Here is a 15,745-nt window from a genome sequence, read left to right as displayed (position 1 = left end):
GTGTCTTTGTGTAATCATGTCTAGTGATTACACATTCATGCCCCCCTGAGAGTGATGATAACATTGATTAAGGAATGATGTAAAATGATGGGCTAATTAATAAGCTTCCCACACAGAGCAAATTATGAAACTAATGAGAAGCAAAAACATAACGCGTAGCTCACGTTGTGCCTTGTGTCATGCTTTTGACAGAAGGTCAAGCTTGCTTGTCAACTTAAGATGAGAACTGCATTAGGCCTGTGATGGAAATAGGCTTGACACTCCCGCTCTTTGGTCCTCCAGGTGCAAGGGAAGGACCCTGCCCTGGACGTCACCCAAGACACGATCGATGAATCTGAGGAGGAGCGTTTCGAGGAGATCCCCGAGACAACCCTCCTTGTTGAGCTCCCTCCTTGTGAGCTCAGCCACCTAGAGGAGATTGCCGACCTAGTGACGTCTGTGCTTTCGTCACCCTTCCGACGGGAAAAGCTGGCGTTGGCCCTCATGAGCGAGGCCTACCTCAAGAAACTGCTGGGCCTCTTTAGAGTGTGCGAGGACCTGGACAACCGGGAAGGTCTGCACCACCTGTACGAGATCGTACGCGGTGTCCTCTTCCTCAACAAGGCCGCCCTCTTCGAGGTGATGTTCTCGGATGACTGCATCATGGACGTGGTGGGCTGCCTGGAGTATGACCCAGCGCTGGTGCAGCCCAAGCGCCACCGAGAGTTCTTGACCAAGACGGCCAAATTCAAAGAGGTGATTCCCATTACGGACTCTGAGCTCAGGCAGAAGATCCACCAGACGTACCGCGTGCAGTACATCCAAGACATCATCCTGCCCACGCCATCGGTCTTCGAGGAAAACTTCCTCTCCACGCTTAATTCCTTCATCTTTTTCAACAAGGTGGAGATAGTTAGTATGTTACAGGTAGGAACCAAGTATTTCCTAAAGTATTTCAGTTAGTGATATTTTTCAGGATGCCTGTGGGGTCTTAACTCATTCACTTCCAGTCCACATATATATGTATATATGTATATATATATATATATATATATACAGTACCGTAATTTCTGGACTATTGGGCGCCCCTGAGTACACGCCTCACCCAGTACATTTTTAAAGGAAAAACCATTTTGTTCATACATAAGCCTCTCCTGCCTATAAGCCGCGTGTGTCCACTTAGTAACATGAGATATTGACAAAGAAATACAGTGTTCAAAATTTTAATAACACACCTAAACCTTTCGTTCCAAACAGCGCCAGCAAACACGGCAGTTATATAGCGGCGGCACGGAAGTTACATAGCATCAACACGGCGGTAACAGCACTAAGTGGGCTGGTTATTAAAAACATAAAAGTCTTTGTTAGCTATCTTCCTCTTCCTCCTGTGCACTCAAACCATGGAAGTCTTCACCCTCAGCGTCGGATATGAAGACGCTCAGATACACTTCGTCACGCACTTACTCGGTCTCTCCTTCGTTGTCGCCTTCAATGTCTCCCATAATGAGGCAAATTCACTCCTGAGCCCGTGCCATCCTCCTCGTCACGCAGCAGACTGGCCCCTCGAAACCTGTTGGTGATGGCGGACTTCTTTCACAGTACACCGCTTCACGCTGCCAAGCTCCCTCGGCATACCTGTGCAAAAGCTGTTCTTCGCGTGCGGCGAGTCTTGGCAAACGATCTCTCGCCGCTAGTCATCTAAGCTTCCAGACAACTTGGATGGCCAATTTCTTCTAGCATTTTCCATGATGTGGGTCTGCCAGTTCTACTCATACACAAAGACGAGGGTCTGCCACCTCTATTCATACACAACGCGCAAAGTTAAACCACCGGTAATAGTGCAAACTAGCGTCTTCCTCGACGCATATATTCCATGTGTCTCACTCCCACATTTCATGCTCGAGCGCCCCTGGCGGCCGTCAGACAAATGCACAAGTTGGCCGCGTCATTGCACACGCCGCAGGACCCAAAATGAGGGGAAAAAAGTAGCGGCTTGTAGTCCGGAAATTACGGTATATGGTATTCACAGAGCATGTGGCATGGTATCTCGGAAAAATAAGATTTCAATCGATTATAACAGAGTGGCTGGCAGCAATCATTCCCAGTGAAAATCAATTGAATGTTTCGCTGTCAAGAGCAGCCAAAGAGTTAAAAATCTCATACACTTGATATAGTGCCCTAGAAACCCTTAGAATTTTTTTTTGTTAGGCCTTAGATGCCAAACCCCGCAAGACTACAGTCTAAAGAAGCCACCCGGAATAATTCTCGAGAGGTTTTTACTTAAAAGTGCATGTGACACGAAAAAGCAAGTTTATTTCATAATACACATGGTATTTTATGCTCCTGAATGATATGGACCGCTTGGATGTGTGTGGAAACGATCGCTATATTTATTTAGTTTTTTGAATCCCGCGCCATGAAAATGAGTGACAACCGGCTTCGGTCTTGCATTGAGGAGGAGGGCGCTGTGGCGTGTACGGGTGAAGGCGTCCTCTTCACTAAACAGCCGTACTGTTGTGTATGAGGACTAAGGATTCAGCTGATTTTGCGGATTAATATGTTTATTTTTCGCATCACACCAGCCAAACGGCCGCAGAAAAATCTTGCTTTATGAGGGAGAGGCGTGTGCGCCTTTTTTTGAGTTTCAAAAGGTTCCCATTCACCGTGGATATTGACCAAAACAAGCCCTACTGCTGTGGGACCATTGGACTTATGAGGAAGTGAGTAAACATCTTGTTTTGTATTATGTCAAATACGAATACAACGATTACAAAGTAAACACTACAAACTTTCTTTAAATAAAGGACTACTGACGTTTGATCATTGATAGGCATATAAAAAGCTCTCCTCATGCACAACAACTGCAGCCGCCCTCCTCCGGGGAACGAACTTTAAATTGCTCTCCGCCGGGCGGTTTACCGATCCACAAAGACAATCGACAACCCAGTCGTCATGTCAAATAATCCGGGCTAGTTATGTGTGATTTTCCGCTTCGAAGACTTTAAAACATCACTCGGTTCGTGTTAGCATGTTGGCTAGCTGTCACGCCTCTTGGTTTGTTTACATTCTCCGAAGCCGGGGAAGGGAAATGACATATTTCCGATTTAGGTGTCATAAAATATCGTTCGGGAGGTGCGACAGTAAAGGTGAAGTCGACAGTTTTGACCATTATGAAGTAATTTTGCCATGTCGTCCTGAATAAGTGTATTTTTATTATTTCATAATCCATTTAGCACAAGACTGTTATTTGTCATGACCATGCCATTAATTTAGCAATTGGGGAAAATACTTGGATAAAAAGAATATCCTGTAAAAATATTGGAGTAGAGAGACTGAAACAGTGACATTTTGCGGCTCTTTTCGTCGCGTTTTCCTCGTGAATAATTCCCCCTCAATGGGCTGAAGAGTAAAACCAATGAGCCCAGTCTCCTGCTGACGTCATCCACCTGTTGGGGACGCTAGAGCCCTATAATGGTAGGCGTGGCGAACCGGCAGATTAAAAGACTAATTTCTCGTCATCTGCGCTTTGCTAAATTGTTGTATATAGTCGAATCGTCTCAAAATATGATTCTAATTCACATAATAATGATATTTAAGACTTTTTTTCTCCTGTCGTATGCTCTTCAAGCAGATTCTAGGGCTGCTTCCAACTAGTGGACTGAAGTAGAAGTGCAGCCACTGTATTGCTTATTTCCACCAAAAACACACGTGTAACTGAAATCATAAAGTGGGCGTAGCAAGACTTCCAGGAAACATTGCCAATGAACACAATCCACGAATCATTCTTTGAAGTTCTTTATGGAAAACTGATGCTACATCATCCAGACTAAAGAGAACAAGGACAACCCAAGTTGTTATCAGCGTTCAGTTTAGGAGCCTTTAATGGCGTGGGGTTGCTTGACTGCAAGTGGCATGGACAGCTTGCACATCTGGAAAAGTGTAGATAACGGAGAAAGGTATATTCAGGTTCTAGAACAACATACACTCCAGAAGTTTTTCTGAGACGGCCTTGCATTTTTCAACATAATAATATCAGACCACATCAGCAGCATTAATTTCAACTTCATGACTGTAGGAAAAGGATTCGGGTATTGAAATGGCTTTGCTGCAGTTCAGATCTTTCACCTCTAGAGGGCATTTGATGCATCATAAAGCGGAAGGTGTCACAAAGAAGGGCCAAAACTGTTGATCAGTCAGAGGCTTGCACTAGTTCAGAATGTGACAGCATTCCTCGTTTTAACTTGTGGAACTAGTCTCCTCGGTCACCAGACGTTTGGAAACTTCTAAGAAGAGAGGATGCCGCCCAGTGGTGGAAATGGCTTTCTTCCCCCTAAAATCATGCATTTGCCAGTACTCAGTTTAAACTTTGATCTTTCGTCAGTCTTTTATCTTGAATGAAATATTAATAATTGGCATGTCCACATCATTATATTGTTTTCAGTCGCAATTTTTTTAGTGTATTGTACAGCTAGGAATCCAGTTTGCATGTGCTCCTTTGTTCAAAGTTGGGAAGCAGTGAAGTTATTCTTGGATCATACATTTAAAATTTTCACAATGAATTGAACTAAAACGCAAAATGATTTCAAATGGTTGCTGTACCAAAATATATTGTTTGTAACTTAACTGCCTCACCTTCAAAGCCCACAATATGAAGCAATGTTACATAATTTACCTTTTATTGTCTTCATTTTTGGGGGGGAAATTGTTGAGTTTGTAATTTACCACTGTTTTTGTGTGTGTACAGTACAGGATTTCCCCCTGAAAACTTACAAAACCTGGTGGTAGAGAATTTCACAATGGATTATGAAAATAAGCCAATATCAATGTTTAGTTGACAGGAATCTTAAATAAGCCATGTATTAGCAATACTGAAACATAGTCTTAAAAGGACTAGTTGTGAAATGGTTTTTGAAATGGTTTTAACAAAAATACAATGCAATTCAGTGCAATGGCAGAAAGCTGGGAGAGGTTTGTCCACATATCATCCATCAGATGTCGCCATTGTGTATCCTAACTATATGGCAAAATACCGTATTGGCCCGAATATAAGACTGTGTTTTTTGCATTGAAATAAGACTGAAAAAGTGGGGGTCGTCTTATATTCGCGGTCTAGACATTATACCCATTCACGACGCTAGATGGCGCCAGATATCATTGAAGCGATGTTCTGTCATGACAGCTCTCTGCTACTCTCAAATTTAACCAGTTTGCATTATTTTATTGCAATGTTTTTCCCTATTCAGATTTGTTTCAAGACTACAGTTACAGTTAGATTTCACTTTAATGGTTAATGCAGTTATTGCAATTTTGTTGTTTCATCACAATATATTGGTTTATTTACATTTCATAAACCAGAAGCCATTCATTTATGAATGTGATTGCACTTTACATATTTAAATGTTCAGATATTAAGAGTTGAATGAGGCAAAATAACATGCTTTTTCTCTCAAATATATTGTTATAATCATTTGTGTCAGATGTACTGTAATTATTTTCTGTATAAGCATTAATTTGGTGTTCAAAAAGTTATTTATTTATTTTTTTTCAAACTTGAGTCTTGAAAACAAGGGGGTTGTCTTATATTCAGGCCAATACGGTATGTATAATACTTTCTAGCTCTGTATTAGCCTGGCAGCCCGGCAACCCTTCATGTTAGTACCTTCATAAATAGAGCATTTTGCACAGTGGCATAAAAATACGTTGCCAAGCTCAGTTACCATTGTTACTTGCCGTTTTATTGGATTGTTTTTCATACAAATATTTACTATAATTTTGTGTACTTGCCATTAGTGGAACTTGTTGTCTGTTCAACAATTTCTGTTTGCAATGACTTGTACGATTGTTGTATGTTAACACATTAACAGCGTCACCTTTCTGCCACAGGAGGACGAGAAGTTCCTCACCGAGGTTTTTGCGCAGCTCACGGACGAAGGCATAGACAACAGTAAAAGACGAGAGCTTGTGAGCCCAACAAAGCACTAATTCTTTAGATGTGTAGGTTTGAAACGACAAAAATATTTGTTCTTATTCCTTAGGTGAACTTTGTCAAGGAGTTCTGCACTTTCTCACAAACGTTGCAGCCTCAAAACAGGGATGCCTTTTACAAGACGCTGGCCAATCTTGGCATTTTACCCGCGCTGGAAATTGTCATGGTAAGCTAGGTCCGTTTTTAACAACAAAAGAGTGTGGGGACGAATTCTGGTAATTGTACCTGGCTACGTAGGGAATGGACGACCTGCAGGTGAGGGCAGCAGCTACGGACATCTTCTCCTACTTGGTGGAATTCAGCCCCTCCATGGTCCGAGAGTTTGTCATGCAAGAACTGCAACAGAACGACGATGTAAGCGCCCCCAACAGTAGAAGTTTGATTATAAAATTATGCTGGACACCGAGCAATCATTCTAAAATCAAATATGAAATGACCACGAATTGTGTGACGTTATCATTTTTCATTTCATGTAATTAAATGTACTTACAATAATTAAATGTTCTTCGAAATTTGATTTTCCAATAAAGTCGTCAGAAATTTGAAAAAGCAATGCAATTTAGTAGGGAGATTCCATTTCATTACATTAAATGGAAAAATACTACCAGCTTACATTACTGGCTATTTTCATTTTTTATTTGAAATTAAGTATGGATTAAACAAATGTACGTGGATTTGCAAATTTGAGAATTTTGTACAGGCTTTCCCTTAGAAAACTTGTAAATCCTGGTTGAGGAGACAACCACCAGATTAATGAATAAACTGGCGACCCGCCTGGTTTCTAAAGCCCTGGGTGAAACCCTGAGTGAACTAAAATCCCAAATTTATTGTTTTATGGAAATAAAACTTCAGATGAACAATCAAAATATTTTTAATGTAGAAATAGGTTAGGATTGTGTGTCTCCAATTTATTTGATTAAAACTCCTTAATTACATTTTCAATTGAACTGGGTAAGGAGGATCTTGTGCTGCATAACTGTGAATTTAATGTTTGCAAACAAATGTTATTGCCCGACAATCATCAGCAGATGGCAGTACGACACCATTCAAGATAAATCCAGCCCCATCAGAGTCCATGGTAGATGCAATGAAATAAAATGATGGCATTTTGATCAAACCAACTAATGTTCTACAGATGATTAGTTAAACAAAAAAGTGGAAAAATTTATACACAAATGCTTTTCCTGGTGAAAGAGCGATTGTCTCATTTGGTCGATATGGGGAATGTTATAGAACGTGGTTCTCGAAAAATAGTCGAACTGCTCTAAAATAGCTGCCGATTACAGGTTTGACATATCTCATTTACTGAATCTGTAGAAAAACATTTTTTCAATTGAACTATTGAAATAATTGAACTCTATTCTGATATTATAATTTACTTTGACATAATAGAAAAATACATGCAAATCTGTTTCCAGGATGTGCTGCTCATCAACGTGGTGATCAAACAGATGATCTGCGACTCTGACCCCGAGTTGGGTGGCGCCGTCCAGCTGATGGGGCTCCTCAGGACGCTGATTGACCCAGAGAACATGCTGGCTCCCAACAATGTAGTGCGCTCTGACAGTCGATTTTATTTCCATACCATTTATGGCAATAGACGTATAATCATTTTTGACTGGGATGTCTGGCAGCTGTCATTCCCTGCCAGCCCTTCTAAGGGCGTATTCACACCTGTCTTGTTTAGTTCGGACTAGGAGTGGGGAACCTCTTGGTACCTCACGATACGATTTGCGATACAAAGCTCACGATAACAATCTGACAATATGGCGATACAACGATTATCGATACATTGGTCAGGAAATCAGTCTAGGATTTTCTACAACTAATAAAAAGAAAAACAAGCTTCTGCTGTGAATTGGAATGAGTTTATCACTAGTAGACGTCCAATCCATTTGAACTGGGAGGGTGGCAGCGAATGAACAGTCGTTCATTCGCTACCACCCCTCCCACTTCAAACGGATTGAACGTCTATGGCTGTCAGTGGCAGCCAATGCCAGGCAATAGAGTAATTTTGGGATTTACTTAATGTTGATTTTTGGGTATTTTATGGGTCACTTTCTGTTGATTTTGAGTTACAGAACAGGAAGTGACCTCGGAATCACCCAAATAACTCAAACTCAACAGGAAATGACCTTTAAATGCCCTAAAATGAACAGCAAGTGAGCTGTAAATGCCCTAAAAATCACAGAGCGACTGTTAACGAACGTTCCTAGTCTAAATTGATTGAGCGTCGAGCACCATCAATGCAGCCTTAGTGTTAACTGAGACAATATTATGGTGGAAGATTTTGGTAGCAACTTGTTTATTCCTTTTGTTTTTGTTGTTTTTTTTTAAAGACATTGACACCTTTTTAAAACGATATCTCGATTCTTGGCAGGAGCATATCGATAACCTTTTGGGATGCAAAGTATCATGATATATCACCATTTCGATATTTTGTCACACCCCTAGTTCGGACCAAACCAAAAAAATTTGTTTTGCGCATGTTATGGGCTGGTGTAAATATAAACCACCTAACTCTGGTGCGGACCAAACAGCCGGTCTGAGTCCTCGCCAGAGAGGTGGTCTTGGTCTGCTTCCAGACAGACTGTGGTGCATTTTGCGATAGACTAATCTGAGCAAAGCGACTGGAAGTACCCTGTCCGCCATTGCTGAGGTGTGCCGCCAGGAGCGCAAAGCCAACAGCAGCTCACTTTACTGTTTACATTTTCTGACGAGCGACTGCTCTAGGTGGGCAAACACCCCAGTAATGGCGGCCAACCACTAGAAGGCGACGTATGCAAATCTCTGATTAGTCAATAGGTGTGAAAGTGACCGCACTGTTGTCCAGGCCATAGATGAAATCAGATACCTATTTGCATGTGACAGGCCTCCGTAGCAAGGAAATGTTGTGTGATTAGTATTACGCTGGCTAATATGAGCCTGAATTCAACGTGGAGCAATGAGGAGCGGAATGTCTACTGTCCTTGTAAAAGGAACGTGGCATTAAAGGCCTCTAATGCTCCAAATTTCCCACAAACGCTTGCAATTGGATAAAATAAGTAATTATGAGCATTTGCAGTACTCTGGAGCGTTATGATTGTTTAAGTAGCTATTGGCTGTTCTAACAGTTGCTAGATGACATCACCTAATTCGCATAATTGGCAATTTGCATGTAATGTAATGGACACTGTAGGAAAGAGGGATAACACTGGAGAAGCAAAAAGTGAGTTTAAAAAGTCGGTAGATTTGTCGCTAGCCGCTTAAGACAAAAAAGTCGCAAAGATGCTTTGGAAAGTCTTCAAGACTTAGAAAGTGCCCGAGTTGGCAACACTGCTGCCCAGACAGTTTTGGCCAATGATTGAACAATTTTTGCACATGCGTAGGTTTGTTGTCAAATTCTGGGTCGCTTGCTCAAATTGCAATACAAAAGGAACTGCATATAAAATAAAAGTCTGGACCAAATAAAGCGAACTATGGACCATCCTGTTGTGAATACGCCTTAAGTAAAAAACTAATTGGATGTCCATTGCTGTCATTGGCAACCATTGAGTTACTTTTTTTCATTACACATATATTTAATCTGTCAGATGTTTTGAAGCATAACTCGATTCTGTATTTTTCCAACAGAAAACAGAATTCCTAAGTTTCTTCTACAAGTACTGTATGCACGTTTTAACCGCACCTCTGCTGGCTAACACGGCTCATGACAAAAACTCAAATGGTGAGCTGGCTGCAGACAGTACATGTGTGACAAAATTTCTGAAACTATTCTTTCCTGACTCAATATTATTTCCAAAAGATTCAGAAGAAGGATCCGCCATGATCAACCCTGTTTGTCCAGGTGTGAACAGTATTAAAATGGTTGTCAGACCTTTAACAATTAATTTTTTTGGAGGGTTGATTTTTTTTTTGTGTGTGTGATTTGTTTAGATAACTTCCAGACAGCCCAACTTTTGGCTCTTATCCTGGAGTTGCTCACCTTCTGCGTGGAGCACCACACATATCACATCAAGACATACATTATGAACAAAGACCTGCTGCGGCGGATGCTGGTGCTCATGAACTCCAAACACACCTTCCTCGCTCTCTGTAAGCGCACACACACAAAAATGGTGGGAGTCATACTCATATTTTTTGTGCACATTTCTCAAGGTGCGCTGCGTTTCATGCGGCGTATCATCGGCCTGAAAGACGAGTACTACAACCGCTACATCATCAAAGGGAACCTGTTCGAGCCGGTCATAAATGCGTTGTTGGACAACGGCACGCGATACAACCTCCTCAACTCTGCCATTATCGAACTCTTTGAGTTCATCAAAGTGGTATGTTACCATTGAAATGACGAAGTGTTCGTGTGACTTTTTGGAGCATTAGCATCATGTCTTGTCTTTGCAGGAGGACATAAAGTCCCTCATCGCACACATTGTGGATAACTTCTATAAAGCGCTTGAGCCCATTGAATATGTACAGACGTTCAAGGGGCTAAAGGGACGATACGAGCAAGAGAAAGACAGACAGAGTCAGAAACTTACCAGGTTAGCATCATCATCATCATGTTATTTACTATTGTACTAATACAATCTTAACATTTTATCTGGAAATTTGCTTTGGGACAAAACTGCTGGAGATAAGTTGGACTAGAAATTCTATGTGACTTTAACTGCATTTTTTTTTTTCAAATACAAAATTAGTCTGTTTATGTCAAGGACTACAGAAATCAGAATATATACTGTTAGGAGGCTCAAAGGAAAGATTTAGACAATTGTTGGTGTGAATTGTTGCCAAACGGTTGATTCATTTGACAACATGTTCAACCAAAAAAGTCAATTTGATGCAAAGACTTGTTCTTACGTTATTTTGGGGTGCATAAGCCAAATCAGATTTTTTTTTTTCCCTTTAAGATGTTGCTGACATGCTCCTATATTTGATTGAACGTTGAAGTGTGATAAACGATTAAGAAAAATGTATGTAACCATGCAAAGGACTAGGGCTGCAGGTATCGATTAGTAGTCGGTTAATCAATCAACCTGTCAGTTCGAATATTCGAGTAATCGGATTAGGAACATTAATGCTTCTCAGAATAAATTTTAAGACATGTAAAAGAGCATTAAATGCAAATACAAAATACAATGTACACAAATGACATGTAGAACTCCTTACTATTAGCCTTGCAATGGCGTACCGCAAGCAATACGTCACTTCCGCTCATTAATATTCATGACATTAGCTACTGTTGCTAAGTAGGGACAAGCCACCGTTTGTCCCTAATAGGAAATGAATGGAAATCGTGTACGAAGGAGATGTTTACAGAGCTAAACCTACCAATTCTGTCCGAAAATTATGTGCCTGGTGCCAAATTCACTGGCAAAGATGTGGAAGAACATAAAAATGTTCAGTTATAGAAATGGCTTGAGTGTCGAAGGCTGAAAAAGACGAAAAATGTTCAGTTAAAGAGACGAAAAAACGAGCCGAACTAAGCATAGCTTTAGCTTTTTTATCGACGCGACTGACAATGACATTCTCCTGTTTCAACAAGCTATCCTTTACCATCAGCCCTGTCTTTCTTGTATATCCTCTGGTTGTCCTACGTCTCTTACTGTTCTTGGGGGTAATTTAGTTAGTTTTGTGTAGCGATCGCAAATGCTACTCAGTGACAGCCAACGAACACTTTTAATTTTTTCATTGATAACACATCTTAATTCTATAATTTATTTACACTTCCCCCTTACGAAAGTTAAATTTTATTTTATTTTTTTGTATACAGTATATATAACAGAAACGGTAACAGTGGCAGTCAGATACCATTGTAATTCTTTCAGGTCATTCATTGTCAGACAGAAGCAGTACAGCACAACGTTATGCTAAAAAAATAAGTTAAAAATATAAAAATGGCTTACCTCTTTGTCCTCTGAAAGACCATGCCAACCCAACATAATGTTTACTGCATATGAAATGTGAATGGATTCACCGAGCTGGTGTTAAAGTCCGCGCAAGTTGATTTGGTCTTCACATTTTTGTTTTTGGTTTCCGGAAACGTAAGAAGAAATCATTCATGGTTCGTAATGTCTAGAGTCGTTTCTACAAGTTCCAAAAAAGCAATGCGTGATCGGCATGTTCGTTTTTGAATGATTACCGGCGAAAAGTAGCACAAATTACGTTAGATCTATGCAAGGGCGGGTCTATAATGTCCCACTTCGGCTTTACTTCCGCTTTACAATGCAACGTCACGGTCTAAAAATAGCCTGCGTGCGGTACGCCATTCCCGAGTGTTTCTTCAAACTATGCAGAATTGCACTTTCATTTTAAAATAAAGTACCTACCAGAAAAATAGCTGTGAGAACCACGGAGGACGGCGGGTGAAAAGCTCGTCTGGAAGCCACCAAGAGTCTACTTAATATCGGGTGAAAGTTTGGCGAAGCTCCCTTAAGCCAGACTCTATCACGTTTTCTTGTAGTGTTAGCCCCTAGCTTTAGCAGACCGCGCTTGTTTGTTTGATTTCCTGATAACCATGTGACTTCATATGTAAGCACACTGCTTTCTTAAAGGGGAATGAACATAGCCGAACAAAACCGAGGCAAAGCGGGATGAAAAGGCTGTTTTCTTGTTTTATTAAATTACCGAATTTACCGACATGGTCAAAATTACGTTGGTCATCGTGAAGAATTTCGGTAACGGTAAATTTTCGGTTTACCGCCCGGCTCTATAACACTCCTGAAAAAAGCGGAAGAGGAAATACTGTAACATGTTTAGAACTTTTGCTGAAATAAAGTTTGGCACTCTGTATCGGCAGATTCTAAAAAAATCTGTGACTCGGGTACAAAAATATGCGATCGGGACATCCATAGTGAAAATATAAGAAGAATCTTAGAAGAAAAAATTGGGACTTGGTGAATTACTCGACTCCAAACATATTTGATGCCTGTAGCCCTAATTTCAATGCTTTTCGCAGATACAGGCGAGATGCTCGCTCACTGGACGAGGACGAAGAACTTTGGTTCAATGAGGACGACGATGACGACGAGGCAGAGGCGGTGGACAAAAGCCGCTTGGAAGATGACTACTCCGACGGATACGGCAAGTACATGGAGGCCAAAAAAGGTAAGGAGCCTTTTTGGTTTTATAAGATTCGAATTGCTAGAACGCTGTAGTCTAAGTTGCGCTCCTGCTATTCTCGTCTCAGCTGGCGCAGCTAACGGCGCGAACAACGGCAAAGCAGCAGTGCCTCCTCCCACCTCACCCCCCGCCACGCCCAACAACAGCTCTTCCTCTTCGATCAAGACGGTCGCACTTCCCGCCACGCCAGTAGTCAAGGTATTAAATACATATTGGGAACGATTGTGTTTCAGTACTATTGACAGCGGCAGATGGATTGCACATCCTGTTGTCATTCATGGCTGCCAATGAGTTACTATTGAAGATGAGTATATTTTAAATTTCCAGCCCAATAGCATATTGACGTTCGTAAATGTATTATAATTGTAGATGCTCCGGTTGATTAACCCCTCCTTACTGAACAGTTATTCATGCAGTTGTTGATCACTGATCCATGCTAACGATCAAATTACATAAATAAGTGGCATATTCTGTGCCGTCCTGAAAGCCAAGTTCAGGGCTACTATGTCCTTCAGAGTAGCTACTGCGCCTGTAAAATGTGTTTAGAGTTTACTGCACAAAACACTGATCATTTTTTTCCACCATCTAAAATAAATTTGAGAGTCACTATTCTTGGTACAGTGACATCTTTTTAAAATGATATATCCATTTTTGGTGGTGGCATATCGATAACCTATTGGGATACAAAGTATTGCGATATATCACCACATCGATATATTGTCACACCTCTAATACAAGCCGCTGATGGCCATACAGCGTCGTTATAAGCTCTACATTCTCATTCACGGACACCCACTTCACTCATCAAGCTTAGACACAGTGTTTGAAAGTCGTCGTCAAAATACTAAGCAGAACATGGAAATGGTGAGCCCAAGTACCGTAATTTCTGGACTAATCGGGCGCCCCTGATTACAAGCCTCACCTAGTACATTTTTAAAGGAAAAAACATTTTGTACATACATAAGCCTCTTCTGGCTATAAGCCGCGTGTGCCCACTTAGTAACATGCGATACTGACAAAGAAATACAGTTTTCAAAATTTTACGGCAGTTATATAGCAGTGGCACGGAAGTTACGTAGCATCAGCACGGCGGTACAGCACAAATTGGGCTGGTTATTAAAAACATAAAAGTCTTTGTTAGCAATCTTCATCTTCCTCCGGTGCACTCAAACCATCGAAGTCTTCACCCTCAGTGTCGGATATGAAGACGCTCAGATACACTTCGCCACGCACCTACTCAGTCTCTCCTTTGCCGTTGCCTTCAATATCCCCCATTATGAGGCAAATTCACTCTTGAGCCCACGCCATCCTCTTCGGCACGCGGCAGACTGGCCCCTCGAAACCTGTTGGTGACGGCGGACTTCTTTCACACTACTTCACACTGCCAGGCTCCCCCGGCATACCTGTGCAATAGCTGCTCTTCGCATGAGAGTGTGCGAGTCGTCAAAACTTCCCATACAACTCGGATGGCCAATTTAATTTTTTCTAGCGTTCTCCATGATGCAGATCTGCCAATTCTACTCATGCACAAAGACGAGGGTCCGCCACCACTATTCATGCACAACGTACAAAGTTAAACCACCGGTCATAGTGCAAACCATCGTTTTCCTCGACACTTCTATTCCACGTGTCTCACTCCCACATTCCATGCTCGAGCGCCCCAGGCGGCCATCAGAAAAATGCACAAATTGGCCGCATCATTGCACACGCCGCAGGATCCAAAATGAGGGGAAAAAAGTAGTGGCATGTAGTCTGGAAATTATGGTTGATAAACAATCCAACCCCGAAAAAAAATTGAAATCGTCTAGAAAATGCAGTAGTCGTGTACCAAATTCAGGTGACTTGCTCTTTTTTTAGGCACAGTTGACCTCACAGCAGTTGTGATCTTGTCTCTCTCAGACTGCTCTGGTCGGTTTGGTGGACTACCCCGACGATGAGGATGAAGAGGAGGAAGACGAGGAGGAGGAAGAGGAGCAATCCCCCAGGAAGCGACCTCGTCTCAGCTCTTAACATCCTGCAAGTCTGGCCACAATCTTTCCTCATCTTCACACTCTCACTAACCTTTTAACCCCGTCCTCCTCCTCCTGCCTCTTCCTCCTCCTCATTATCATCGTCATGATCAAAGTGCCAAGGCCCTTCCCTGTCTCGGCAGCAACGGAGGCCGTCCTAAGGGTTCACTAAATGGAGGACACCGGCGAATGAACTGTGCCACAGGCCAGTCAGGCTAGCAGGACTAGCCCCCCTCTGAAACCCCCTCGTAGTTGTTAGGACGCTTGACTGGCCGTTCGCGGAAACTGGGGACACACGACCAGGGATCTTAAATGCCATTCAAAAAGTTCTGTACAGAACCACTCCCACTCTCCTGTTTAACTCATTCGCATCCATTGAACATTTGTTCATTCGCCCCCTCCCAGTTAAAATGGGTTGGACGTCTATTGCTGTCAATGGCGGCAAATGAGTTAATCACAGCATTTTTTTCAAATGGGACAATGACACCCAACTTGTGCTTTGTTTTGTTTTGGGTTTTTTTTTTAGTTCTTGCACCAACAGTGGTGTCCCGGTGCGGTCCTGTTCATTTGATTCAATGTAAAGTTGCAAAATGCTGCTTTCAAGGAAAAGAAACGTACAGAAGAAAAGAAAAATCACATTAAAACTGCAGTTGTTTCTATTGCTGCAAATGTT

At 41.7% G+C, this 15,745-nt stretch overlaps 1 protein-coding gene across 1 annotated transcript in view; it reads left to right on the top strand.

The window, feature by feature from the left end:
* The window catches only part of ppp4r3b (protein phosphatase 4, regulatory subunit 3B), an 18,666-nt gene extending 2,921 nt beyond the window's left edge, over positions 1–15,745 (top strand). Inside the window, exons 4-16 of the mRNA XM_057847719.1 lie at positions 283–906; positions 5,863–5,940; positions 6,015–6,131; positions 6,203–6,319; positions 7,384–7,515; positions 9,578–9,671; positions 9,750–9,791; positions 9,881–10,039; positions 10,103–10,272; positions 10,346–10,485; positions 12,900–13,048; positions 13,131–13,261; positions 14,963–15,745. Of these exons, the coding sequence (XP_057703702.1) occupies positions 283–906; positions 5,863–5,940; positions 6,015–6,131; positions 6,203–6,319; positions 7,384–7,515; positions 9,578–9,671; positions 9,750–9,791; positions 9,881–10,039; positions 10,103–10,272; positions 10,346–10,485; positions 12,900–13,048; positions 13,131–13,261; positions 14,963–15,073 (2,064 nt within the window). The 3' untranslated portion in view covers positions 15,074–15,745. The remainder of the gene's footprint in view (positions 1–282; positions 907–5,862; positions 5,941–6,014; positions 6,132–6,202; positions 6,320–7,383; positions 7,516–9,577; positions 9,672–9,749; positions 9,792–9,880; positions 10,040–10,102; positions 10,273–10,345; positions 10,486–12,899; positions 13,049–13,130; positions 13,262–14,962) is intronic.

This window comes from Corythoichthys intestinalis, chromosome 10 (genome assembly GCF_030265065.1).
Source record: "Corythoichthys intestinalis isolate RoL2023-P3 chromosome 10, ASM3026506v1, whole genome shotgun sequence".
In the NCBI taxonomy this organism is placed as follows: domain Eukaryota; kingdom Metazoa; phylum Chordata; class Actinopteri; order Syngnathiformes; family Syngnathidae; genus Corythoichthys; species Corythoichthys intestinalis.
This window is presented reverse-complemented; position numbering and strand designations above follow the sequence as displayed.